Source organism: Epinephelus fuscoguttatus, linkage group LG17 (assembly GCF_011397635.1).
Source record: "Epinephelus fuscoguttatus linkage group LG17, E.fuscoguttatus.final_Chr_v1".
Taxonomy (NCBI): domain Eukaryota; kingdom Metazoa; phylum Chordata; class Actinopteri; order Perciformes; family Serranidae; genus Epinephelus; species Epinephelus fuscoguttatus.
In genome coordinates, this window is record NC_064768.1 from 16,628,204 (window position 1) to 16,656,172 (window position 27,969).

Here is a 27,969-nt window from a genome sequence, read left to right on the forward strand (position 1 = left end):
CCACTGGAAAATAATTTAATCAAGTCCATCAACATTATGAAGGGTGTACTGTAGTGTGGTGTAAGCATTTTCTATGCTCCCAGTCGTGGTCATGACTTAAGAGAAGCGGCTAAATGTGTATTCAAAGTAAAAGATAGCAAATATTTCAGTAGTCCGTGGAGAATATTCATATTTCTCCTTTAACCAAACAGAATCTTAAAACATCATAACATTCATGAAAAATAACCTTTTACGGCATCCTAAATCTGCAAAATATGAAAGTAGTTTTTGCTTTCTACATGTGCTTTCAGTCCTATTCAAACAAGATGAAAAGGATCGGCACTTCCACTTTGTTGTCTGGAGTTGTCTGGCCTTCAGTTTGTGACAAATGTCTCACGGGTGTAGAAATGTGCTAACAGTTTGGATTCAACAGAAACTGGAATTGATGAGCAGAGTGTATAAAACCTAAATGATACCCAGCTCTAGCTTGTACTCACAGCCTGTGGGAGTTTAATCACTGAGAGGTACAGCTGTGTGCTGCCTGTTTGGCATTTTGTGCCAAACTCCATCTATTATACTTCCTCTTGCCTCACTTTTTCGCTCTCATCACAGCGTCCCTTTGAAGTCTATAGATCATTATCTGTAGCAGTGATTGGTATGTGTACAGCAAAGCTTTCATACTGGATGGAATCAGGAGCTGTTTGTCTTTGTGACGACTGCCTATCAGTGTGTCTGCCATGTGATTTCTGCTGTGTGATGAGGCTTTGAAACGTCTGCTGCGTACTTCCACAGCCGAGCTGAAGAGGCTTATTGCCCACAAGGCCATCACCTCTTCTATATTACTTGTGAAAATCACTGTGCAATTGTGTGTGTGTGTGTGTTTTGTGTGTGTGTGTGCGAAAACCATTTCAGACGGCAGTCAGCATTGATTTCTTCCTCTCAAATACAATGCCAAAACCAACACTACTCGCCATTTGCTGCCATACACTCTCTCGTGTGTTCTGTATGTGTTGAAGTGGTGGGTGTACAGTATCTGCCAACTGGACGTTTGTGTATGTCTTGGAAACTGTTATGTCCACATAGTAATCATTGCTCTAGTGTTGAGGCCAAATTCCTCATAGATGCACAATCAGTATTGCAATGTGGAATGTTTGAAGGCAAATTCTGCAAGAAATGGACAAAAATCTAGTGATCAACAGTGAAGTTGATGGTCCCTGAAAGATTGAACCTTTCTCGTCATTCTTTGACTTCTTGTTTCCTAGGAGACATTTTTCTAGATGGATAACAAAAAAGGAAATTCAATTTCTGGTACTTTTAGGGATGACATTTTTTTTGTAGGCCAAACACAAAGTTAGGTTACCTTGACAAGAAGTCAATGGGATATTACCTTCCCATTGCTGAAGAAAATAAGCTCTGTGGCAAGATAATCACAATAATGTTGTCAGAATACTGGCATTTCTAACTTCGATACAGTAACTAGTAATCTATATTTGATACCAGTTTTAATACAAAGTAAAAAATTGCCAGTAAGGGCATACAACCTACATTTTTTTTATCAAAGAAAAAAAATGCAACATGGCTATAACAAGACAATGGCTTTTCTTTTCTTGGTTTGAAGCAGAGAATAGCTGAATGATTATAGTAATCATAAAGAGAGCACAAGAAAGCACAGCCAGTATTGGTGTATTAATACTGCAGAAAATTTGTATTGAAACTGTTTCACATATCCGTAATGGACATGTATCAATAGATCAGTATTTTTAAACACCAGTGTGATGATTTTTAAGTGAAAATTAGGCTATAAACGAACTGTACTACAGTTGTATGTCTTCATCCCCACCCCATCAGGGCTGTAAAGCCATGTTCGGTGAGATGATGCTCTGCAGTCTTATCTAGCCACTTGTTCACATCCGCCTTTCATATGACACGTAAAAGCTTCAAAATTCATAAGTGGGGTATTTACTGACATATTTTTTGCCATAGAACAAAACGTGGCTACACTTTGGTGCAGTGGTTAGCATTGTCACCTCGCAGCAGGATGGTTCCTGGTTCAAATCCAGGCTTCGAATCCAGGGTGGGGGAGCCCCTCTGTGCAGAGTTTGCATATTCTCCCCAGGTCAGCATGGATTTTCTCTGGGTACTCCTGCTTCCTGGAGCCGATGTGAGTGTGAATGGTTGTTTGTCTCTATGCGTCAGCCCTGCGATAGTCTGGCGACCTGTCCAGGGTATACCCCGCCTCTCACCCAGTGTCAGCTGGGATAGGCTCCAGCCCCCCCGCGACCCCCAACAGCATAAGCGGTTACAGAAAGTGAATGAATGAAGAACAAAACGTGCAAATCTCTCCCTACGAAACAAGTTAAACCATCATTAGCTTCTGTTCTGTGACATATTTCCAAGTGAAACGGAATATTTAGGCTGTGTACAATTACAGCAGGGATTGACAGCAAATCATTTGCATTTGATTGGGCCGCTAACAAAAAGGGCAGGGTTAGAATTTAGCACAACACGGAGCAACAGCAATTCACTCCTGAGCAGACTGGCTCCACATGCACCTCCCTCATTGTTCCATCAGGAGGAGGGTGAATTCGGAGGTGAATGAATCAGACTTTGGCCACATTGTTTTGGAAATGAAAAGTTTTTTCCAACTGATATCAACACGCATCTCTTCCTGTTTCTCTCTATATTGCTCCATTAGCTAGCGACTACAACCAATAAGTGGTGAGGTGCAGCTTTATAAGACCGGTGTGGCTAGCTAGTCGCCCAAAAACTCATTCAAGTGGATAAAGTTTTGTAAATACCCCTGAGTGCACGATGAGTCATGAGACATTTGAAACACTTTTAGCTGTTTTTTGAAAAAGAGAAAAGTTGGGGATTTAAGTGTAAATATGCTTTGGTGCTGATTTTTGACATATATTTGGCATATAACAAGAAAGAGATATATGATCAGTTAACACAGGGACACAGGATTAAAACTGGAAAAATGCACCTTAGGAAAGGTCACTTCCACTTTAATATAAATGTCTGATATATTTATTAGTGTACATGTTACACACTGCATCTTGTATCATATACACTTATATGTATGGCGATTATGGTGAATGCCTCAAGGCTTTAGAAATTGTACCAACAGTTCGGACACTGCTAGTTTGTCTGCCATACTTCTGTTCAGCTGCAGAGGTGGAAAGACCACTTAAACCCCCATATAACTTTGTGTTTGAGCCGTCAGGTGACCGTGTGTGTGTGTGTGTGTGTGTGTGGGTAGAGAACTCATGCTCACCTGTTTTTTATGTGTCAGATTGAGCTGTGATGTGATTTGGTTTGGTTTGGAGGCAGGCGCCGGTCCTATGCATAATTCAGCACACAAGACAGGAAAAAAATAGCAAACAATAGCCTGCAGATGTAGATGGGGGAGAGCAGGTTGACACTGTGTTCTTGGTTTAGTGTGTTTTTGTGTGTTTCTATGGCAGGGACTTTAAGAAAGGGGGTGTCTGTCAGAACTTCCTTCCACTCTTAACTTTCATCTTACTACAGAGCACCTTTCTCTTTTTCTGTTTCTCAATTTCTTTAATGCGAATTCTTTACCACCTGCCCATCTCATCTGTGCACTTTATGTTTTCTTCCCCCTGCTTCTTATGTACGGTGGGAGTAATTACTTTATTTTCTAATGAGCCAGGCTGCAGTCTGTTTCCTCTACGCTATATAATAAATGCCTGTACATATTCATTAATCACTAAGAATAATCTCTCTGCGAGTGTTTATTTACATTCCTGTATACTGTTCATTAGCATCTTTCCTTTCCCTTCAGTGGATTTTTTTTTTCTGCACCTCCCCTCCTCCCACCACTTATGCTTATGTTGCATTATGGGAGGATGTTACAATGACTTGATGCCTCAAAGCAAAGTCTTCATTCTTTCAAAATGCCACTAATTGGTATGATTAGCATTTGAACACTTTGAATATGTATTTGTTTACGTGTTTTTCAAACCAGACCACTTATTTACTGGCTGTATTCTGCATATATATGTGTGTGTGTGTGTGTGTGTGTGTGTGTGTGTGTGTGTGTGTGTGTGTGTGTATGTGTATGTGTGTGTGTGTGTGTGTTTATGTGTGTGTGTCCTGTCAAGGATCAGAGAAATACCAAACAAATGCACAAGAAAAATGGACAACTAGTTAATTATTTTGGGTAATGCTGCATTTTACTCTCATTATATGTAATTCTACATGTTATACTAGTTTATTTCCCCATTTTTATCATTTACATAATTAGGAAAGTTACTAAGCCTGAATAGAAAAGACACAATGATTATGTTTACATGCACAAAATATTCCAGGTTTAGCACTTATTCTGAAAAAGTAATCCCTTGCGAAGCTGTTCACATGGCTAATGACAACTATAATATTCCCCTCCACATGGAGCCATGCATATTCTGATTGGTATGCCCTAGCATGCTGTTTATGTCATACTATGGAAAAGTGGAACAGCTGGAGCTGCTTGTGCCATTTTGCTTCTTTGTGTCAACAAAAAGGTTTTTTCCACTGGTGGTGAAACTGTTCAACCGTGCGAACACAGCCTCCGTCTTTCAATCCTTCAACCACCTTGAAACAATAAACTGTAATATTTGTGCATTTCCAAAAACACTGTTGAAATCCAAGATCTTTCATGATGGTTAACAGTAAGCCTTGCAAACTGTTGGTGAGTTGTTCAAATGCACTGTATACATGTCCAAAGATTGCTCCCAAAACCCAAAAATTATGCTTAATTTTCTGCTTAATTTTTTAAAAAGGTCTAATTCAGAATATCCAAACAGAATATTCTGTTTACATGACCCATATCAGATTCAGACTAATGTCATATTCGGAGCAATAGTGGAATATTAGTGTGCATGCAAACATAGTAACTGATGGCTGTGAACTGCAAAGGCTCAGTGTCACTGAATTAAACTGATTTTTTTATTATTACTTTTTAGTTAAAAATGTCATCGTGAATTATTACTAGATTTCCCTTCATGATTCTGAATGTGAGGTTTTAAATATTTTAATTTAAAAAGCTTGATAGTCTTAATTTTTTAGATTAAGAGCAGAGTCACACTGTACACCAGTTAAGAGACAATCAAACACACACACACACACACACACACACACATGCTTATCTGTCATCCTGCCTGGATTTTCTTCCCCCTCCATTCAGCTTTACTGGGCAGATATAAAATGCAATGATAGACGCAATGATACAAAAATTTGCAGAAGTCCCCATGAATAATAAATAATACCTGTGTTTTCAGACATCACAAAACAGACAGATGGAGACGGACAGTGAGAGACAGATACAGACAGATCTAGTGTGTCTTTGATCCGCTGCCTAAAATGACTGTATTATACTGCTGCTCCAGAGGAGGACTGAAGCTGCACAGATGCTTTGTGTGTGTGTGTGTGTGTGTGTGTGTGTGCATATGTGGACAATTTTGTGCGTTCCCTCAGTTCCACTCATGTGTGAGTGACAGGCAGAACATATTCATTAGTGTGGCTGTTTTCAGCAAGGAAAGAGATGAATTGATGGTTAAAGGTCAGGAAAGAGATGAGCAGGAAGTGAGAGGAGCAAGAAAGAGGAGCCGTGAACTGATGGGGTGACTGAGGGGAGGAGGAGGAGGGACGGAATCAAAATGGAAGAGAAACAGAAAGAGAATCGGGGACTTCAGTGCCATAGAAAATCCTGAGCATCGTGTATTTTTAAAAATTAATTGAAAGGCATTAAAGTAAGTGAAAAACAGCAATAATTATTATCCTGTACAAGAAAGAAGACAGGGAACACCCCTAACACTCCCCTGCCACTAAATTTAACCCTAATGTCCTTAATGGTAGCGCTCCTCCAAAACATAAAGGCCTTTCGACTAAGCTAACTACACCCCTTTATTTTGCATAGTATTTCTGAGTGACAACCCATTTTGCTACTTCATTATACATGGCATAATTAGCACTTAAGCAAGAGTGGGTGGTGCTTGTCGATTATCATACTACGTGCTGCCTGTCATTTGTTGACAGTGAAACAAAGAACTGGTCTTTCCACAGTAATGAAATTGTTTGCTTAGCGAGCCCGCGGCATCACACACCGCATCTGAATTTGGAAAGCTTTGTGCGGATAATTCATCTTCAATTTTGCTCCTCCGTCGTAATCAATAAGAGATGAGATATCTGTCGGGATAAATTTCACCGCGGCTCTCGCAGATTGAGTCAGAAAAAAGTTCTGGGGTCAGTTTAATTGAGAGACTCGGAGAGGAAACGGGGAGTCCAGATTAAGAGCGTCTCCATCCGTTAGTCTCGTGTCGATACGGACTTGTCAGTCAATCCATATCTGTATTGATCTATTGTCAGTCCCAGTGTACTGACCCAAGCACTGTTCAATGCCACACACACACACACACACACACACACACACACATACATATACACTCAGACAAAGAAGCGTGTGCAGTGTTTATCCATTCACGGAGTGCGATGAAGCTGTCTGCTCTGACACAGCTCAGCTTTAATAATTAATCCGTTACCTCTCTGCTACCTACTTTTGTCCTCGTTCTTTCACTCCCTTTGTTCCTCTGCTCTCCTGCATCCTTGCTGGACTTTCCCCAACTGTCCTCTTACGTCCGCAATCCACATTTGCGTCCTTCTTCTTTTGCTGTCTCACCTCAGATCTGTGAATACAGTAGGGTAGACTGTATATATATCAATGCCTGCTTTCTGGCAAAAGATAGTTATCTGCATTCCTCCCTTGACCTTTGTCTGCACAGTTGGTCTGCACACAAGCTTTGTGTAAAAACTGGAAATACAGGAAGGTAAAGACTTGTTTCTGATGTCCTTGAGAAGACTCCTCAAGCCATTGCATCTATATTAAATGAGACTGGAATCCCCAAACTCATCTCTCTTCTTCCTCTCTCTCTCTCTCTTTTCTCTTCTTTGTAGCACCATCTCTGATCAGTGAGCTGCGAGCAGAGAAGATTGAGCAGAAGAGCATCACCTTGGTGTGGAGGGAGCCTTCTTACCCAAACAGCAGCCGCACAGAGTATGAGGTCAAATACTATGAGAAGGTAAATCCACTGGTACATCCTAATCTGTGCACGTTGTTGTTTTTTCACTGCTGTTTTTCTGTTACCAGTGAGCTGTCATAAATTAAATTTGGTAAGAACCAACCAAATGGAGGAAACCAATAAAGGAAAATCAATGTCTAAGGAATATATTAAGTGCTTTTGTTAATGATCCTTTGGTATTAGAACCCAATAGATACATGCATGACTGATACTGTGCAAATGGGGGTCACTGAGTAGCTCGAACTTGCACTCCAGAAATGCCAAATATATGTCTGATGAAGAGGGAAACAGGGAAATCACAGCAGCAGAGGCTGGGATCTCCTGACTGTATGGCTCAAGCTCCAAAAATGCTGGATCCTACATCTTCTGTACTGCAATTCAGTAGACCTTCTCTGCCTCTTAAATGCTTGCTTCTTTCAACAACACCGCTCCAGTTTATGATGCAGATGTTCTGTTGCAACATTTTTTATAATGCATGAACACCGGAGTCACAGAACACATTATACAGCTACTTTCACAGGCTGAGGTAAGGTTCCTCATGATGAGTAAACTGAACTTCATTTGTATAATTGATTGAGTGCCCCTGTAACGATTTTGTGTACGACATTCAGAGCGCCAATACAGTAGCAAACCACTATTTGCTATGTAAAGATACAGCGGAGCATCCTAAGCAGAAAATGAAGTCACACGCCCTCTATGTGTGTGTTGTAATCTGAGTTTCTCCGTGGTTTCTTTGGAGTAAGTCAGTCCAGGCACGCATGCGTGTTAGTGCACGTATGTATCCCACTGGCTAGCTCATTGCCACCACTTTGCCACCACTTTGCCCTGCAGTCATACAGTGGTTATCAGTGATATTGGTATGGCGTTATGGCGGATGTGTAGTGCCCACTTTATGGTTCCTCCAGTTAACACTTATTGTTTTTCCACCAGTGTGGCACGAGTTTCTGCACCTAATTTTAAACCGTCCAGAGCTGAATTGGTTCGGAACCTGAAAAGCTGGCTCCCAGCTGGTACCAAAAAACAGCACGTTTTTCTTAGTGCGTACTGTGATGACATCAGTGGATTTGTCATATTCTGTAGATTGAAAAACAGAAGTCAAGTTAAAAATTGTCTGGAAAAAAACAGCGTTTATTGGTCTCATCAATAGTTGGTCCATGCTTGTTTTTTGGATTAAAGCAAATATCTGTTACAACAGGACAAAAGCTCACAGGTTATCAATGCGATCCGCCATTTTGCTGCTTCTGTTTACCTCCATTGTGTGTTGTGTAACGCCCTCCATTGATGACTCATCCTTGATTACAATGGCTCTGCTCAGAACTGGTGGAAACTTGAGTTGGTTTACCAGATAGCACCAAGGTTCCAAAAATCCCGAATGGAACCAGTTCAAGAGCCAGAGCTAATTTGTTTAACACTGTTTATGGAGTTAGCGCAGTTAGCTTCTAGCCGCCGGCTCAGGTTCAGGTCCACGTTCAGAACTGTCTCCACACAACTCGGACGTTTTGAATTTCCCATAGAGCCCCTTTAATTTTTATTTTATTTTTTATTTGTTGATATAGTCATCAGATATTTGTTTTAAATATTCAAATATCATCATCTGCGTCAGATTCAAAAATCCTGTGGTGAAAGCTGAGACAAAATCTTAATGTTTCCTTTGGTGCACCTGCTAATTTGCCCGCAAACCCCATAATGAGTGACAATGCATGTTGAAATGATGAAAAATTTAAGGAGAATAAAAACTTACCGTAAAGGCAACAAAGGGAAGTAATTTAGTGACTGTTGTTGTGTGGCTTTGGAGCAAATTAGAGGTGGTATTTTTAAAACCCTTTCCATAAATGAAATCATTGTCTTAAAAACCTAGCTACTGAGAAACTGTTAAAGCAAAATGTGTATTTTTTCATCCATTTACAAGGGCCAATTATGTCTAACCCTGAGTCCATATTACTGCCACATTTTCTTTTGCTTTTATGGATAACCACTGTAATTTCATCGGCCTTATCACGCTCATTTAACACAGCACTTAGTCAGATTGTGGCCACCACGTCAACAAGTCATAGTCTTCACAGTAAATCTGTCATGCACGTAAACCACAGCTGTCACGCTCGCACTCCTTCATTTTCATACGCTGCGTTTTTTGGCAACGCCAGGTCTTTGTGTTTGGCTCTGTCACACTCGCACCCATTTTCACACCACCTACTCTTCTCTATGCTTCACCATATTTAATAAAGCCCTGCTCCGTGCTGCTCTACTCCCACAGCTTTAGAAAAAATAGGGAAAGATTTAGAGAAGGGATGGGCGAGGAAAGACTTTGGGGAAAAAAAAGAGAGGAGATAGCAAGAGGTATACAGTGTGGCATTTTGAAAGAATGAGGTGCCTGTGTGATAACTGAGGGCAAGGAAAGATTAGAGAGGGTATTAGGTACAGATGAGGGGAAGATGACTTGGCGGAAAGATGCTTGTAAGAGCAGAGTGATAGAGAAAGGAACGAAGGTGCTTTGTGGGGCCGGATGCAGAAGAAAAGCAGAATGAGGGAGGTAGATGAATGGAGAGAGTAAAGGATAGATGGAGAATAACTGAGAGTGAGACAGGAAAATTGGTGACAGGCCATGAAATGAAAAGGTAATACAACTACACTGCAGCAAAGAGCCTATTAAAGTATGAAATATGGCTTTGCTTAGTCAGTGTATAGCCTTTCTTTTCCTTCTTTTTTTATTTATCAAGATGCAGCTTTACAGTACGGGCCCACATGGTGCTGTATGAAATATTTAAGTGTTTAATCTGCCTCATAGCAAATAACAAATTGTTGACGACAATAATGACCAACAATGATGATGACTAATAATGATTAACTCACTGTTTATTCATAACTCGATGTTACAAAGTGTCATCTGTGAATCTGTTGTTGTTTTCCTCCCACCAGTCATGTCTGAGGACTCTGTGTTTTCATCCTCCTGTGTCCGTCTCTTCTCTGTGTCGCAGACTTTATTAGCTCACGCCACAGGAGTCACTCATTATACAGTAGCTGCCACTCTCATTCTCACTTAATCTCTCCTGATTTCATTCTGCTTGCATCCCTCTCTCCAACGTTCGTTCTGCTTTCTTTATTCCTTTTTCGTGCGATGCTATTCTCGGACATAAAAAGGCAATAAAGATCATGCTAGCAGCACTGCGCACACTCAAAAGCTCACTTTCACTCGCTTTACCGTGACTATTAAATCAGATTTATCATCAAAGCTCTCATAGAAGCTCAGTCTCAATTGGAATGATCTTGTTGACGTGCAGAGGCATGACGTGCAAAGATACAATAAGGACTACTTTTTGAAACAAGGTGTGAAACGGATTACAACAAACCAACATTATGAGGCAACAAGTGGAGTAGTTACGTTAATGTGTCACCTGCCCACCGTCCCTATTGTGCCCACTTTAGCAAGATATGAGTCATTCTCACAGAGAGAAACAAACAAGCACCGCCTTTGGTTTATTTTCCTCTTGAATGAATAGAGCCATGCTTTTATTGGGTTTTCATCATTTATATCCAAAGCACAGAGGGATACTTCTTTACTGAAAGCTGGTTAAAGGTACTGTATGTAACTCTGGAGAAATATGGTTGATTCCCAGGTCGTCAAATACCGATCTATGCGGTTGATGATTCAGTCCGACTACCAACCCAAAGCACTGGAATTTGACACCCTGGGAATGAGACTCAAGAACCAACTTATTCCAGAGTAACATACAGCACTTTTAATCTAGAAAGAAGTTTCAGCCCTGGATTCCACCAGGTGCAGCTGCACCACGTTCTGACTTGGTATTGTTCCGTTGTCCGCGCAGCGTCCTACCACATCGGTTGTTTTTTGCCTGCCCGATTTTGTAGACTCTGTCATTCTTTATCGATGTTTGTGCTTTTACCATAGGTGGGTAATTAGGCAACATAGTTATATGGTTTCCTTTTGTCCGTTTTTATTGTTGGTATTACTACTATTAATGCTGTAGCCTACAGATGAAGTTAACACCTTAAAAGTCCAGATATGTTGGCTCAAAGATATGTAGTTTTTTTCAAAAATGCATTCATCCTTATAATTATTTTGTATCTATATTTACATATATTTCTGTTTACAGTGTGTTTATTTGGAAAATTGACCAGATGCTACCATTCCACTTGCTGTTTGGCTGAATTTGCACTTTAAAACACGTTGTGACTCTGTCAAAAAAAGAATAGAGGCTTTTTTTTTTTATTTTTTATTTTTTAAGCGGTGCAGAGTGGAGAGTAACTGCTGGGTCGCTTCCGAAATGCTCAGCAGTGCATCTGGTGAAATAGCAAGCATTGTCTAGAGTGGCCCAATCAGCTCCACCCAACCTGTTCTTATTCCAAAGGTGTCAAATATTCCCATTCCCTACATAGTGGCTCAGACTGTTGGCTCTTAGCCCCTAAGTGCAGACCAAACCATATAAGGCCTGTTTCCACCGCAGGAACTTCAGGGTAATTTTGCGGGGCCGGGGCCGGGGCCGGGGCCGGGGCCGTTGGTGTGTGTCTCCACCGCAGGAACCACCCCCGAAGGACAGAGTTCTGGAACTTTTACAGGGGCTAAACAAGTCCCTGCCTCGGGGTAGGTACTCAGAACGGCCTCAAAAATCTCCTGGGTGGGGCTTGGGGTTTACTTGGTGCTGATTGGATATACTCAAGGCGGGATGTGACGTCAACAGAAAGCGCCAAAATAGCCGGCATTTTTAAAACTCAGCAGACAAGGGTTAGCTCGTTCATAGCTTCCACCGTCATGTAAACGAAGAGACACGCCAGAAACCCAGCAACCACCTCAGCTCCTTCCATGTTGATTATCGTCTTTCTTATGTCTGCTTTCTTCTTCTTACTTCTGCTTTCGTACTTCTGCTTCTTCTTCTTTGTTGTTCTTCTTTGTTTGTTTCTTTGCCACGTTGCACCGGTCAAAATGGTCGTGCAACGATTATGTCACATCCAGAGCCCGGTAACTTTACAGGAACCCTCCTCCTACTCCCTACTCCTACGCCCTCTCAGTGGAGACACGGTGGTTGAGAGGGCCGAGCGAGAGGACGTTCCTGTAAAGTTCCTGCCCCCCAAATAGTACCAGGAACTTCTTCAGTGGAAACGGGCCTATAGAAATACATTTGTAGGAGTTCTTATGCTTTGATAAAAGATGATACTTGTTTTAGTGTGTTGTGTTTTAATGTCCTTTAAATCTGTATTGCTTTTGAATACTGAATTTCCCATCTGCATGATAAATTCACCCTTGGGTACTAATAAAGAAACTTTGTTGAGTAATCGCAGTTAGGTTTAGGCCACCTTGCAGCTGGAACTTATAGCTGCGCTCGTTGGAATCCAGGGGTAAGACCTCAGCTTGGCCTAGAAAACCGTATAAAAACTTTGCCTGACTCTTTGAAAAGCTGTTCCACTGTCTCAGTAATTGAAACATTACCAAGGCCCTTGATTCAGTTACAAAATTGTCTCGCACATCTCCCGGCATTACAAACTCTGCCATGGAAATGAACGAGGCATCTGACAAATGGATTCCACCTACTCGTCTCACTCCTCCTCCTGTTTTTTCTCATTCTTTGTGTTTTCTGTCTCTCACTTCACTTTCTGTCTCCGCAGGAACAAAAGGATCAGAGTTATTCTACTGTGAAGACAGCCGCCACACGGATCAGTGTCAACAACCTCAAGCCTGGCACCACATATGTCTTTCTCATCCGCCCTTTCTCCACGCCGGCCCCCTCCTCATCCCTGTCGTCTTCGCCTCTGTCATCCTCTTCTTCCTCCTCTGCCTCCTCGTCATCCTCCTCTACTTCTTCCTCCTCTTCATCATCCCCCTCTTCATCGTCCTCCTCCTCCCCGCCACCCATTGACTACGGAGCATACAGCGCTCCCCTGGAGCTGCAGACACTTGGCGAGTGTGAGTAGCCGTTTTACGCCTTCTCCCCCCTTCTCCTCCTCAGTCTTCGCTCCCTCCTCTCAGCACCGCCAGGCAGATTGGGATAGGGGGTTTGTGTAGGCACCTGGCCAGCCCACACAATGAAGCGTGCTGCTAGAGTGAGAGAGATAGGCAGAGACAGCGAAGGGGATGTGACTGTGTCTGAGATTATGTGTGAAGACGCAAGATTTTACCAGTAAGCTGTGAAATGGTTCTTCTTTGTGCAAGTTGATACTGTGTCCCTTGTGTCACCTCAGGGTCTGGTTGGGACTCTGTGTGAGTCGAATGTGTGTGTATGTGCGGTGTAGGGCTTGTACTTCTCATGAATTCTTTGTTTTGAACCGTTTATTTACCAAGGAAAAGGGATTTGTTGAGCATTCACAGTCTAACTCACCCGAGAGCTGCCCTGCACCACCACTATCTTCCACAGTTGGCCAAAGACCAGCTCTACCAAAGATTATTTGTTTTTAAGCGAATGAGGTCTTGCACTTCTTTTGTTTTGCTTTAGGGTGAGGGATCTTGGTTGTACTGTAACTTTTTTTGGACGATGCATATTCAGTTTGCTTCATTCGCCTCAGGCTGGATCAAGAGTCAAGTGACTGACGACCTGACACACTCACAAGGCGGCAGCACAGCTACCTCTAGTGGTCATGTATGAAACGCAGGCACGCAAACAGATAAACAATATTAACAACACACTATCATCAACCTTTGTCACATTATTGTGGCATTTATCTGTCAAGTGCATGAGGCATGAAGCAAGTGTAGGTTGATTGTAAGCAAACAGAGTTGGCAGGTGCACAGCTACAATATTGAGGGTGAATGTCAAGTGCTTACAGTGAGGTTCTGAAGATTAATATTCACTTTTGAGAAGATAACTAATGGCTACCTCATGCTCTGCCGTGTCCCAGGGCAGTAAGTGTTGCAGAACTGTTGAGGCTCAAAGTTAATTTTTGACCTCAAAAACAGCAGAAAACAAAACTGTTGCTGTTTTTAATAACTGCACAAGTTTCTGCAAAGCCAACAGCAACCTCAACTTTGAAATCAGTGTGGACAAGAATTCCTTACATTGCTTATTAAAACTAGAAATGTGAAAGTCTGCAACTCCATGGCAACTGGCAAACTTGAAGAGCTGCCATCTGCTGATGAAGATAATGTTATGTGATTAAAAGTAGTTTTACTGCAACAGTATTTTCTGCATTACTGAAACACATGGTGTCGTTACATTTGTTCCTTTGAGTCATTTTAGTGAAGTATGCAAATGCTTTTCATACAGTATAATATAAGAGGGTCAAGTGTGATATTAGTAGGTCGAGTGGAGTGGAGGTCGTGGCTTTCTGAAAAAGGACAACGTCAGTTTACCCTGTGCTCTAATCAACTGCCTATGAAATTAATTCAGCCCTGAAGGTCATTGCATTATTATTTGTCCTTATCACCTGCTCATGTTCACACCTAATACACAGTAATTGACTCACTGCATGCTGGTGTGTTAAAAAGTGTGTTTTTGATATGATGAGGAGTGTGCAGTTCTTTGTCCAGCTAACTGTTGCACACCCAGTTCAGTAAGGTGTGTTATCAGTGGTTAAAAGTGTCAAAGATTTGGGTTAGAAAGGGCCTGCCACACCTAATAAGAAGGCCATTAACAGGCCATGTGAAATGGACTCTCGTAACTGCAATAATTATGACAGGAGCAAAGGAAGAAGTCAGGTGATGTAGTATAAAGAGGGAGAAGGTCCACAGATCAGGTAGGTGTAAGGGCTTGTTCATGGGTCAAACAAGCACAGGACTTTAACATAGGAGAATGGGGTTTATGCCCTGTGTGAAACCAGTTGTCTGCATTGACTTATTTTGACTGAAGACGTTTGTTTTAACTGACGTATTATTATATTGTTTTTGTGCGCAGCTGGGGGGAAGTTTGCCAGAGGGCTTTCTAACAGAAAGGGATTTATTGGTTAAGGTTAGAGGGAAAAAGTGGTGGTTTGGGTTAAAATTAATAGATTCCTGGCCGATAGCCTACAAGGAAAATTTCTGTCTTGTGCGTTTTGCACCTAAACCAAACAGTGACCTTCAAGGCTAAAAAATGAAGCCAAGTGCCAAAAACCGCAGTTTCTTAAATGACCACTTGAGGCTCCAGAAGCATGTTACTTCCCATGTTGAAATGCTCAACTTTATGAAATGGACATGTTTAAAACTTGGTACAAGAGATGGTTTTGGTTGCTATAGCTAAATGTACATATGTGACAGGCTGTTTGCAAGCAGTCCCTACAGTCTGTGAGTCAGGTCCACCCCTCGGTCATTCACAGCTTCACCCTCTCATCCAACTATGGTCACTTCTGGCTCCAAAAAGCCTAGTTGGTGACGGCCAAAATTCCGAACTCAAGGATTCAAAACGGGATTTCACAAACACATGGGTGAAGTCACGGTAGTTGCATCCATTATTCTACACAGTCTCTGGCCTCAACCTAATGAAAGTGAAAAATGAAACTCAACAAAACTGTGCCTGTTTCACAATTTTGGATAAACAAGCAGCCATTTAATGGGTTGATAACAGCTTTTAAAGCTAATGGTAGATGTGGCAGGTCCCTGCTAACCCATATTTATAAGGCTAAAAGATAATGGCCATTAAATGGACTAATAACACCTAAATCAGGTGTTTTTGTTTATAATGTCTAACAAGTGTTTTTTGTCATTTCCAGTGGCACTGGCGTCCAGTGAACAGAGTCCGGTGGTGATCATCGTCGTCGTGTCTGTGGCTGCCCTGATCATGCTGCTCTCTATGGGAGTTGGGCTGCTCATCTGGAGGAGGTATATATGTGACTCTTCACAGATGTAAAACATGCATTAATCCACTATATACTTCCTATAGCTCATCCTGTCACTCTCAGATTTTAATACCCTTTGTGTGTTACACAAACACACACTGACATGCAAATGTGTTCAAACACTCAATCACATACTCCGTCAACTGTCACACGATATTCCGTTATAATCCAGATTACAGTAATCCAGAGACAGAAGGAAGTCCCTGTGTGAAAGGAATATGCAGTGGCGGAGGGAGATTGGCTGATATTACAAGATAACGAGTTACACTCATCGTTTAATATGCAACCTAAAGAAGTCAGCTCGATAATGGCGCTGTCTGCGTTGAGGGGGGAATGTTGGCAGGGTCAAAACCTCCTTTGATCATTTTCTTGGCTCGGAGTTCATAGTTCTTTACTATTTAATTAGTTTTCACATAGAGAAGTAGGAATTGTGAAACAGCAAAGAAGATGAGAGAGAGGTTAAAGCAATGGCACTTGCATAACAGCTGACACATGGTTTACTCAGACCGATAATATGCCTGGCCACCAAAGAGAGCTTTTTACAATATGAGTGGACAGTCATAATTTATTCTTTCACCACATTTTGAAAAAGAGACCTTAAAAAGATCAGACAACTGAGGTATTTCACCTGTAAGCAGATGGTTGGAATTGCAGGTAATTACAATGACATCTATGACTGTGACCTGTGGGCGTACTGCTCAGTCTTATTAAATCAAGCTTCTTTCAGTTTGGAGAGTTTTGTGGTGGCGTGAAGAGACCAGCCAGACTGCAGCAATCAGTTTAAGAAGCTTTTTGTTACATTTTTTTAATTTGAAGTGGCAGTCTGGTACACTTAGCCCCAAATACTGGGTCAGTTTGAGTCCACTTTAATACTCAAGTGCATGAAATGTAATGACCAGCATAAAATTGGGTCAAGCATTGTGTTAGAAGTAGGACAGTTAAAAGATACACACCTGCAATTTCAATGGGACAGTCCACCCAAAAATAAAAAATAAATATGTTTCCTCTCACCTGTAGTGCTGTTCATCAATCTAGATTGCTTGGGTGTGAGTTGTCGAGTGTTGGAGATATCAACCGTAGAGATCTCTGCCTTCTCTACAGTATATTGGAACCAGATGGCACTCGGCTTGTGGTGTTCAGAGCTTAAAAAAAGACAGGAGTTTCATGTAGGGACTATTTTCTTATACGTAGCTACACCTGCCAACTGTATCACTGCGCAGAAGGGAGCGTGCATCTACTGCTAGTTCACCTAGCACCACTGAGCTAACTAATGTCCCAGTTCAGGCAAGGGTGTCATTGATGTTTAAATCTCGCACTGTTATGAGCACAAGCCTCTCGTCCATGGGTGGGTGCATGCTTCCAGTGGGTGCCATCTAGTTCCATTATATTCAAGAGAAGGCAGACATCTCTACAGCCGATATCTCCGACACTCAGCAGCTCACACCAAAACAATCTAGATTGATAAGTAGCGCTACAGGTAAGAGGAAAAATATGTATTTTTGATTTTGGGATGAACTGTCCCTTTAAATTTGTTGTTTGATAGCTTTACAGTAGAAATACAGAAGAGAACTAGGGTGTCGATTTTGGGGAGAATCTATTTAAAGTTAATACTGTAGATACGTTTTATTGGACTCCTTTGGGGGCTAACTTGCAAGTCCTTGCAGGCAGTGGTCTGATAGGATACTTAAGACAATATAGACCAAAAATTAGTAACAATAGAAAGCCTTGTTTTTACTTTTGTTATTATTTGCGACAAGTATCACATGACTTAATTTGTCTGTGAGTTTTATGATGCTCCTAAACTGAGAGTCACACGCAATCAACCAGTCAATCAACCAGACACTTAATGAATGTCTTGTTTCAATTCAGCGCTGCCAGTCTGTGTCATCTGGGGTGCTTTAATACATGTTTTATAGTCTTGTTTACTGCACTGAGTATATCTCACCATATACTTGCATGTTTTATTCAGCTGAGCAGATAAAAGGGGGGGGGGGGGGTGCATTTCTCCTCGCTGTTCCAACCACTTTGCTCTTTGACTCCTGTCCAATTCTACATTCTGCCAGCTCGCCTCACACACGCCCACACAGACACACACACACTCTAACACAATGTATAGTATACGCGCCATCGCACATGAGAACACATAAGCAGGGGGCACATATCTCCTCCCACACAGTTACACACATGGCCAGAAAACCATTGTTTTTTTGTTTTTTTTCATTTGGCTGGCATTCAATTGATATCTGTCGAGGGAGATTTTCAGATACATCGTGAAAGTGTTTGTTTGCATAGTTTGTTCGCATTCTCTTGGACTTTCCTCTACATACATGCTACCTTTCATCCGGACAAAGCAAAGCAAAGGGAACGCCTACTTGTATTAAAAGGGAATTGCGGCATAGAGACCACCAAACCAAATCAAGATAGACACAAACAACCCAATGATTGAGTCAGCCAGGTGTAGAAATGGGCTCTATTCACGACCAGGAGCACCATACAAACTGGTGCTGTCAGTGGAAGGGAATATATGGGAATAGATGTACACACATGAAGGACACAGCCGTGAGACAGGAACAGCCCTGTAGTAGAAATACTGTGCACAGAATGTACAAAAAATGTGCTTACTATTTGTACACACACACACACACACACACACACACACACACACACATAAGTATTTAAACACATTGTTGCTTTGAGGAAAGGCAATGTCATCCCCTCATGCACAGCCAAGTAATGAATAATAATGCCTATCTTTCTCTCCTTTATTTCCATCACTGCATTCATTGCAAGTGGTCTCCATTGTTCATCGCTGCTGGACCATTAGCTTGCTCTTCATGTTTTGCATAGAGACAAAGAGGGAATGGCTTGATGCCTCAATTACCATGCTCTCCTGTTTGCAAAGACAGCCAGCTCCTGGCCACAGCTGGGGGGGACTCAGTTACATCGATCTGCCTGCTCACACAGAGGCATGCAAATGAGTCTCAGTGCACACACATATGAAAGACACAGGCGGCCGTGTACATGTGAGGCATGCGTTTGCATTTATGGAAGCCCACATAATCAGATGTCTCACTTTTGATGTAAGGTACGTGTCAGCAGCAGGTTGGCTCTGACTCTTTTTAAGACCAAAACACACCAGCAGCTTACTCACCGGTTGTTTGCTATGTAAGGGTATGTCATAGACAGAATGCACCACTGTTCTTTTTTTCCAGTATTTTTGCTGGTCCATGATTCAGAAAAGTACCATGTAGTAGCCATGTTTTCATCAGATTTGCCTCTCAGTTGGCGCATCTATACTGACTTCTTGTCTTGTTTGGTGGTTTTATGTCTTTTTCTTGGGTCTGACACCTGTTACAGTGGATAAGATGAAAGTTACTGAGGTATAACAGTGTCCTGACTTTTACCAGGCTGTTCCTTTACCGCTGTCCGTCAGCCAGACAGCAAGATAGCTGGACACTGACACATTTTCTGCCGACTACTTTTTTACTGTTTCAAGTCTCGTCATCTTCGCTTTTCTAGATTTTGGTTGTTTTTAACTATCTTTTAACGAGCTGAAGGATTTTAGTAATCAGACATCTGGGTCTAAAGTTATCAGAGCAGCTCAGCTAGCAGCTCCTCCTGGTGTCTGGCCACCAGAGAGTGTCGGAGAAACACTGATGTTTACGTGGAACTGCTTTAGTCAGTGTCTTTACAAGTTTTAATTATTTGGTCCATTCAGAGAAGGAGGAGACCTCTGTGGATAATTTGGCTCCAGATGTCTGGACTACAAGGCAGGACTTGGGGCTAGCAACTCTAGCTAACTGGGGTTAATGCTGGTTTCCAGTACTTCGAAGCCAGCCCACTTTTTACCTGGCTAAATCCCCATAGTACCTTAAATGCCTATTCCACTGGACAAAAAAACCCACTAGCACCCTCTAATATCTGGCTTTTGTATAATCTGCATTCATACCCAGGACAAATTACCCTGAAGTAGTGATGGGTATTTATTGGCAATGATGGAGATTAAACACCAAGCTGGATGCGCTCAAAGGTCGTTCCAAATTAGTTGGAACCAAGTTTGAAAAGAGAGACGAAATAAGTAACATTTACACTGGCCTCCATGCTGCTTTCTGCTGTTTACTAACCTGCTTCATGATGCTTATCGTGACATTGAACGTGACACACCAGTAGAAAAAAAAAAAACAGGAAGGCATCTCACCTACTGCAAAGCTGTGCACAGGACTCTGCTCTACTAGCAATGGGAAAAGTGTATTACGCTGAATAGCTGATCTGCTCTGGAGCAGGTTTCAGAGGATCAGATCACAACCTGTCAACACCTCGACCCCCGACGAATCAGGTAACTGGGGATAAAAAATATCCCAACATGGATTGAAGTCTTGAGTGACAGGTAAAAAGAAAACATATTCTTATAGCTTAGTTGAATCTTTTTTTTGTTCCCGGTTTTCTGTTCACACTCCGGTTTTAAAACAGACTGTCTAACAAACTGTGAAATCGTTTAGGACACTAAACACACAGTAATGATTATGGCTGCATTTTAATTTTGCAAAGTTTTTTATATCCCCCGAGTGATGGCTGACAGTGTGGCTGATTTTACACTCTGATTCCATCACTGCAGCTCAGAACAACACCAGACACCTGTGTGATGGGAACTGGAAATAAAAATGTCTGTCTTTTACTAGAATAATTATCCACACGCTGTTAATCTGCCTCCGTGATTATAAATGCAGCACTTTGGTCAGATAACCAAATCAGTCAGCAACTACTTTTCCACTCTTTCCTTCAGTAGCAGAGAGTTTTTTGTATTTAGAAGGTAAAGAATGATGTGGGGAATAAAAATGGAGGAAAATTATAATGGAACAACGAGAAATTTTCCATACCCTCTTGTGACACCTCATCCCATCACACACACGCGCGCGCACGCGCACACACACACACACACACACACACACACACACACAGTCCATTGGTGCCTGACAGACTTTGATAGAGCCAGAGTTCCAGGGCATCACCCAAACATTCTCCAGGAAGCCCAGGCTTGACTGGTCAGTGCGGGGATTGTTTACCCTTCAGTGGCCACACCAGCGTGCACGTGTCTCTTGTGATTGAGCGAGTGTGTACGTCTGTGTCTTACAAGTGTGTGAGAAGTTATCAGCAGCAGGAGATGGAGAGGAGATCAAGAAGAAAGGAGGAAGCGGGAAGTAAAGCAGAGGGTCGTTTCATAGGGCCATTGACTCTTGGCGACACAGCGGGAAAAAAAAGTGGGATACGAGGGGAGAAAAATGAGACGAGGGAGAGACGGGCAGGCCGAGAGGAAAGGTCTTGAGCGCTGTGGTGTAGTTTCCTGCATGTCTAGTACAGATCAGTGCTTTCATGTTTTAGAGAGCCCCCCCACAAGCAGACACAGACATCTTCCATTTTTTATGTGAGAGCTGTCTTTCCAAAGGGCTCTGCATCAGTTTTGAAAATGTGTTGCCATTTAGTATAGTCACAAATGAATAAATTATTACTTTATCTGTAAGTATGGAGCTGATATTGATCCTTAACCCAAACCTAAAACTATATTTGGCTGGCATTCAATTTGTGCAAGAAAATGGGGGAAGGTTATGTAATCAGCAGGGATCACTCTAATGTTGATTCTCAAGGAGCAGCTTCTTTCAATGGAGGAAAACAAAGGTGTCAAAGTGAATTTCATAAACCAGAGTCATACTAATGGATGAAAAGTATGATAGATAAAAGTGAAATTGGCTTTATGAAATTCCCCTATTCTCCATGTATTTTGCCCTACATAGTAGCTTTCCACTGGCCTAATTCCTCTCTGCTTCACTTTCACCTGTCAGCCAAGATTCTATTCCTGCTGTCTCACCTATTATACATATTATTTCCATAACTGCACTTTATTTTAGAGGAGAATTCAGGTACAGAGAGGCAGTGAATAGGCTTCATTTACATGGCATCCGTTCCTTTTTCTGCTTAATGTTCTTTCCCGAAAACATGAGTGAGTGAGCTTGTGCTTGTACTTGAAAATGAGCAAAAATCTGAATTTGCCATTGAGATGCATAGTGTATAAGTAGATGAGGTTACAGCTAATTCTGTCAGCCCAAAGCATGATATCTTTTTTTTTAAAACAATCATCACTACTATTACAGCAATGCCATTTAAGAAAAATCTATGCCTCATATGGTTGCTGCTTCTTCATTTATTTCCCTAATGTTGTTCCGAGTTAGGTTTTTTACCCTCAGTATGAGTGTAAATCACTAGCGTTATCATGATACAATATTATATCAATTCTTTAGGCAATGATATCACAGTATATTTGCTGCTATCACAAAGTCTGCCACAACACAAGTTCAATTTTATTCAATTCAGGAGCCTGCGATCAATATCATATGCCCATTTAACATGATCTGTTACATTAGAAGCTGCCACCTCTTTCTCTTTTTGCTTTTGAACATAAAGATAGAAACAACACATAAAATTTGTGTATAATTGTAACTGATTAGGTGCAGTAAATTTTACTTCAGATTGACTCCACTAACTCTCAGACAGCACATGGGATAAGTTAAGCTTCAGGGCTTTCTATCAGAAAGACCTTTCTGGGGAGATCTGGCTCAAAGCCACCAAGGGGAAACTTCTCCCAACAGCCATAAAAGAATAAAATTCAGCTCAATAACACCTGTCAGGATTCATAGACAAATCAATTGTTTTTTGCTAGTCACTCATTATGAGCTTAAGCACTTTTACATCTCATAAAGTAGACTGTGGCTAGTGGCAATTCTGGCATTATCATCCAGCCTACCTTCAAATTCAGATACCCATTCATAAGTCAGGGATTTTATGTTCTTACAGACTGTAATTTTCTTGGGTTGGTTTAATTTTCTCTATGGCCAGTATACCATACTAGGCTGGTGACCCCCCTAGTATGGTATACTAGGGGTGACCCCCCTAGTATACCATACTAGGGGGGTCACCAGCCCCCGTGTTAGCAACATGACCAAAATATGTCCCTGCTGCTAACCAGTCATCCGCTCTTTCCCCTGGGTCAGGACCTGGACGCTATCCTAACCGGACCCCAACCTGTAACCAATACTTTATTTAAAGTTATTGAATTTTGACGGAATGTTTCTATATTTACTTTCGCAGCATTTGTAGCACTGTTTTAGCAACCAGGAAACTCACAGCCCAGTTGAATGCATTAAATCATCTCGCGTGATGCTAAATAGCCAATCAAATCTGTGCATTCCAGTAAGCGTTGGGACTCGATTGAGTGAGACATACATGACACAGGAGAGACCAGATGAAAGACGACAGTTTGAGAAATAAGAGATTCAGGCGAAAGTAATTTTACATGACGTGTTCTAAAGACAGAGAAGCAGAAGCGTTTAATCAAGAATGGACAGACTTTTGATGTCCATTCTTCTCACGGACAGTTCAAACTCAGTATGTCCCATTATGGTTCAGAGACCATGGCGATTATTAAAAGCAGCAATGTGAAGCGCCACTATGAGACAAAGCACAGAGCATTTTGTTGAGCAAACATACCCGCTCAAAAGCAAACTGAGGGCACAGAAAATAAACTTTAGTTAAACAGTGCCTATTGTTTATAACTATTGTCCTTTCCTTATTTAAATAATAACACATTTCCTTTCTCCAAGTTATAATGTTAAAGGGGACATGGATTTCCAATGTATTCTATATTTTTCTTATTGACGAAACCCTTGGAAAGACCAAAACCAGCAATGAAGTGCTCCTCCTGTCCATGATAATAATTCAAAACACACATATGAGTGACAAGGTTGCAATGGGTGACATGTTTTGTTCATTACAATTAACATGCTGTAGTTAATTTTGAGTCAGTCCCATACTACACCACTTTGCTGCTGTAAATACACACTAAAGGGCACCAAATCGGCAACAGGACACAGCAGGGCTTTTTTTAGTCTTTTTAAAGATTGAAAATATTTATTTGAGTGCCTCACACAGACAATAGGGAAGTAGCAAAGTCTAGTGTTTTGGTCTTTTTATGGGTTCTGTTGATGCTAAAGAAAATATAGAATATGACTTTTCTTATTCTTTAAGTTTAATATTGCTATGCAGACAGTTGAAAAGAAGATAACTTACGCTGGGCAAATCTACCCTTTCCATTAATTACAGTGATGCATTCAAAATGAAATGCATTTTGCTCCATGCTCAACAAATCTCTGAAGGAGAAAGATTTAAACTAAGATGGCAGTTCTTGCCAACATTAACATTTGATGAGGCTGAGCTGACAGTGACAGAATTTGGCCCAAATCTTCAGTGTTTTGGCATCCACACGTTTCTTTCTGCCATCTGGTTCTTTAGAAGTGTTAACATTTCAAAATTGGTCCAGAATTCAAGTCAAAAGCAGAAAATTGGAACCAGTTTTTGCGAAGGATTAAAGAACTGCAGGATTTATTTTCAAAATAGAGAATATATGTTTTCAAAGTATTGGTGATCCATGAATACTTGATCATTTTTGCATGTTCTCTTGGCAGCATTCGCCATAATCCAGTGGTTAGTTATTAGATTTGGGAGAAAGGAGTCTATTCATCAATCCAAAGTTGTGTTGACTAAAGTAATGAGAAGAGCCAGAATTGACGTTGGCACTCCCCCCCCTCCCCTCCCTTGTCTTTTTCCCAGCAGCGTCTGCTCGAGCTCCTCCAATGTAACTCCTGCTAGCGTGGTGCTGCTCTCGACCTCCTTCTCCACTCTTCCTCCTCCTCCTCCTCTTCTTTCTCCTCTTCCTCCCTTCACACAGCTGATGCCCAGGTACACTGGCATGTCTGCACTCCCCTCTTCCCTCCTCTTTTTCCCCTACTTTTTTCCTCCTCTTTTCATTTCCTCCCAGTCGTCCTGCCATCTCTTCTCTACCTCTATGCTTCTTTTAGCTTTCCTCACACCCAGAGAATGATAATAAGCCAAAACCGTTTCTTCTTTTTCTTCCCCCTTTTTTTTTTTCTTGCCAAGCTGTTTGGCCCAATTCCATATACTATATCCTCAGTACTGCGGTCTACTACAATATGAAATGAACTTGAAAATGTGATGGAGACTGTTACCGTTGAATTCATACCCAAAAAAGAAGCCACCCTCCAAAAAGAACTACTTTGCATCAGCTATTTCATTTTTGTCACATCTGTGACATTTCAAAAGAAGTAATGGAAATGGAATCACGTCATGCAACAGCCAATTTATTTATTTTTTTTCCCCTTATTTCTTGCTCCAAGGCTTAGTCACCTCCTTGTCTCCTCACTTTCTTTATATCACTTAACTTGTCCCTTTAAATTTTATATTTCTGCACCCCTGCTTGCTGTTTGGCTTCATTCCGTCAACTCATCGTGCTGTGCCCTAACCGCAGTTTTCCACCCCTGCCTTCCTTCCTTAATTTCTAGCATCAGTTCTTTCCCTTCTTTCTCTCCTTGCTTCTGCCTCTGCCCCCTAACCGTGTACTTTATGGGCTATTCTGTGTGCCTCTTCAACTTTTTCTCCTTCCTTGCATACTCTTCTGCCCAATTATCCTCTTATCCGTAACCTCATATTTTCTTGTCACTTCCTCTGCCTCTCCGTCTCCCGACTTCCTCGCATTTTGTCTCACTGATTTTTGCCCTGCTTTGCCCTTATTCTCTTGTCATGTTAACCATTTGCTCCCTTACCTCTTCTACCCCCCCTTTGGTCTCTTGCATCTTGTTTCCCCTGGTACCCTCCTGCCCCACACACCCTCCCCACCCCCCTCGCTCCCTTTTCCGCTGTGCTCCTTTATCTATTCATTCTTGTCTCCTCTCCCCTGTCTGGTATCTCCTGCCCTGAGGATCTGTGCTGCATGTGTCTGCTGGTGTGTTTTGACAGACAGGGTCCTGACCTTGTCTCAGACCCTGCTGCTGCACAGGCTGAGGGATGTGTCAGCCTCACCCTCTATCACATCTCCCCATGCAAACACTCGCATGCAACAAAAGAAACCACAATCCCGTAAACGCACGCAAGCATTTGCGCGTACGTGCGCGTAAGCACATACATATACACACACACACACATGCATGCACGTAAAGAGACAGGAACACACATGCTTAAAACAGTCTATCAGGCTCTCTGTGAACTCCCTCTCAGCTGTGCACCTGTTCTGTGTGAAGTGCTGATGTGCTCTGACATTCATATTAACGCACGGCTCCCTGAGCAGATATTATATTTCACTCAGACACACACACACACACACACACACACACACACACACACACAAGTCCAGGTCTGTAGACGCATGCATGGGCAATCTCACTCCTTGACTTTCCCAGATACCGACTGAGCACCTCAGTGTCATCAATCAAAGCTCAATTGCCAGACTGCATTTTGGGATAGATATCTGCAAATCTATACGCAATTAAAAGTACAATTAGTCCCATAAAACTGACTTGAGTAAAATTTAAAAAATACCTGGTTAGTAAATTACTCACAGTACAAGCTACTTTCCATTTTAATATTCTGCAGAGTGTGTGGGCAAATGCAGAACAATGTTTAAACAGCACTTGTTTTGATGAGCAGGCCAATTTAACAAATAAGGAGAAAGTCTGTAGACTTTATAGCCCTATATGAACAACCTCCCACTCTCTCTCTCCATCTCTTCCACTCTATACCTTGAGCTTTATCATAACATCAAAACTTAACATTAAATATGAAACATTAACATAGCTAATGTTAGCTTGCTAACTGCATTTTCACGTACAGTATTTGCAACTTACTTCAATGTGCTTGTGGAGGTTAGAAGAGGAGTTTTTAAAAGCAGAGATCTCTGTGTTTTTCAGGAGGCACAGCATGCACTTCATCACTTAACTGTTGTCTTTTTATGCCTCTGTGCGAGCGATAGCCAGAGGCATTATGTTTTCAGGTTGTCCGTTTATCCCATTCTCATGAGTGCAATATTTTAATGATGCCTTGAGGGAATTTCTTCAAATTCGGCACAAATGTCTGGTTGAATTCCAGGATGAACTGATTAGATTTTGGTAGTCAAAGGTCACTGCGACCTCACAAAATATGTTTTTTGGCCATAACTCAAGAATTCATATGCTAATTATGACAAAAAAATTATAATGTGATGTTTTATATCAAAAAAGTCAAAGGTCAACTTCACTGTGACGTCATAATGTTCTGCATTAAACACTTTTCTGGCCATTAGTCAATGTCAGGCACAGAAGGGGAGACATTTGGCGAGATAACTGACTTGGTGACACTAATCTTGAAACTGTGCTGATCTTCTGTGCTGTGGAGTTGAAAATGTTTGTGAAGCATCCATGCTTTAGAATATGCAACTTCTTTGCAGCAACATTTAAAGCACTGTCAACTGTCATAACTACATATGAGTCTGGACAGACATGGATGGAAACTGTAGCTGCAAATTCACTGGTCCACAGAGGCAAAAAAAAAGGAAGCAATTGTAGTTAAGATTTTGGTTCAAAAAGGGTGGCCAGATGTGGCTAGGGATTGTCTTTGGAAACTGCCTATTGTTCTGGGTTTTGCTCCATCATCATCACATCATGGTCAAAAGACAGACGGTGCCTTTTTCCTTCCAGGCAGCTGGCAACTTGGCATCTGCAGTAGAAGTGCTCTTCGTGCTCTCTTCGCCCACTACACTCAATCCCTGCTTTTAGAGCAGACTAGTGATAATTAAGGTATAGATGGCAAATGTAGTGAAGTGAAAAGGCTCAAAAATATTCTTGAGTATAGAACAGAAGTACAGTTTTAAAAAGAAACAAGCATTTTTTCCTTAAAAAAATCTACTTTTTTAATCATGTGCGTTACTTGTACACCTGGTGACCAGACACAATAATAATGTTCCACGTTAACTTGTTGTTATGATGCTGGCAGATGTACAAACATTTACAAATATGTCATGAACCAAACAGTATATGCAAAGAGGAGCACAATATTTCCATAAATATCTGGGGTTTTATCAGCACCCTGTTTGTTACAAGAGCCTCTGATGTGTTGTCGATATTACCATCAAAACTTTCTTCAGTTCCTTGGCTGTATCCCTCTTGTCTTGTTTTTCATCCCTCTCTCTAATCCAAGTAAGCACGGCGCTGGCCATCCAGAATGTCTGTTCATCACTTGTTAATCTCTCACTTACAGTATGTGTGTGTTTTTGTGGTTT

General features: G+C 41.6%; 1 protein-coding gene across 2 annotated transcripts in view; it reads left to right on the plus strand.

Moving 5' to 3' along the window:
- Positions 1-27,969, plus strand: part of LOC125904788 (ephrin type-A receptor 7-like) — a 214,877-nt gene that overhangs the window by 161,773 nt on the left and 25,135 nt on the right. The window contains exons 6-9 of one of the 2 annotated variants that reach the window (XM_049602421.1): positions 6,934-7,058; positions 12,678-12,975; positions 15,690-15,798; positions 24,474-24,602. In XM_049602421.1, coding sequence (XP_049458378.1) covers positions 6,934-7,058; positions 12,678-12,975; positions 15,690-15,798; positions 24,474-24,602 — 661 coding nt within the window. The remainder of the gene's footprint in view (positions 1-6,933; positions 7,059-12,677; positions 12,976-15,689; positions 15,799-24,473; positions 24,603-27,969) is intronic. The other variant, XM_049602422.1, reaches the window with a different exon arrangement.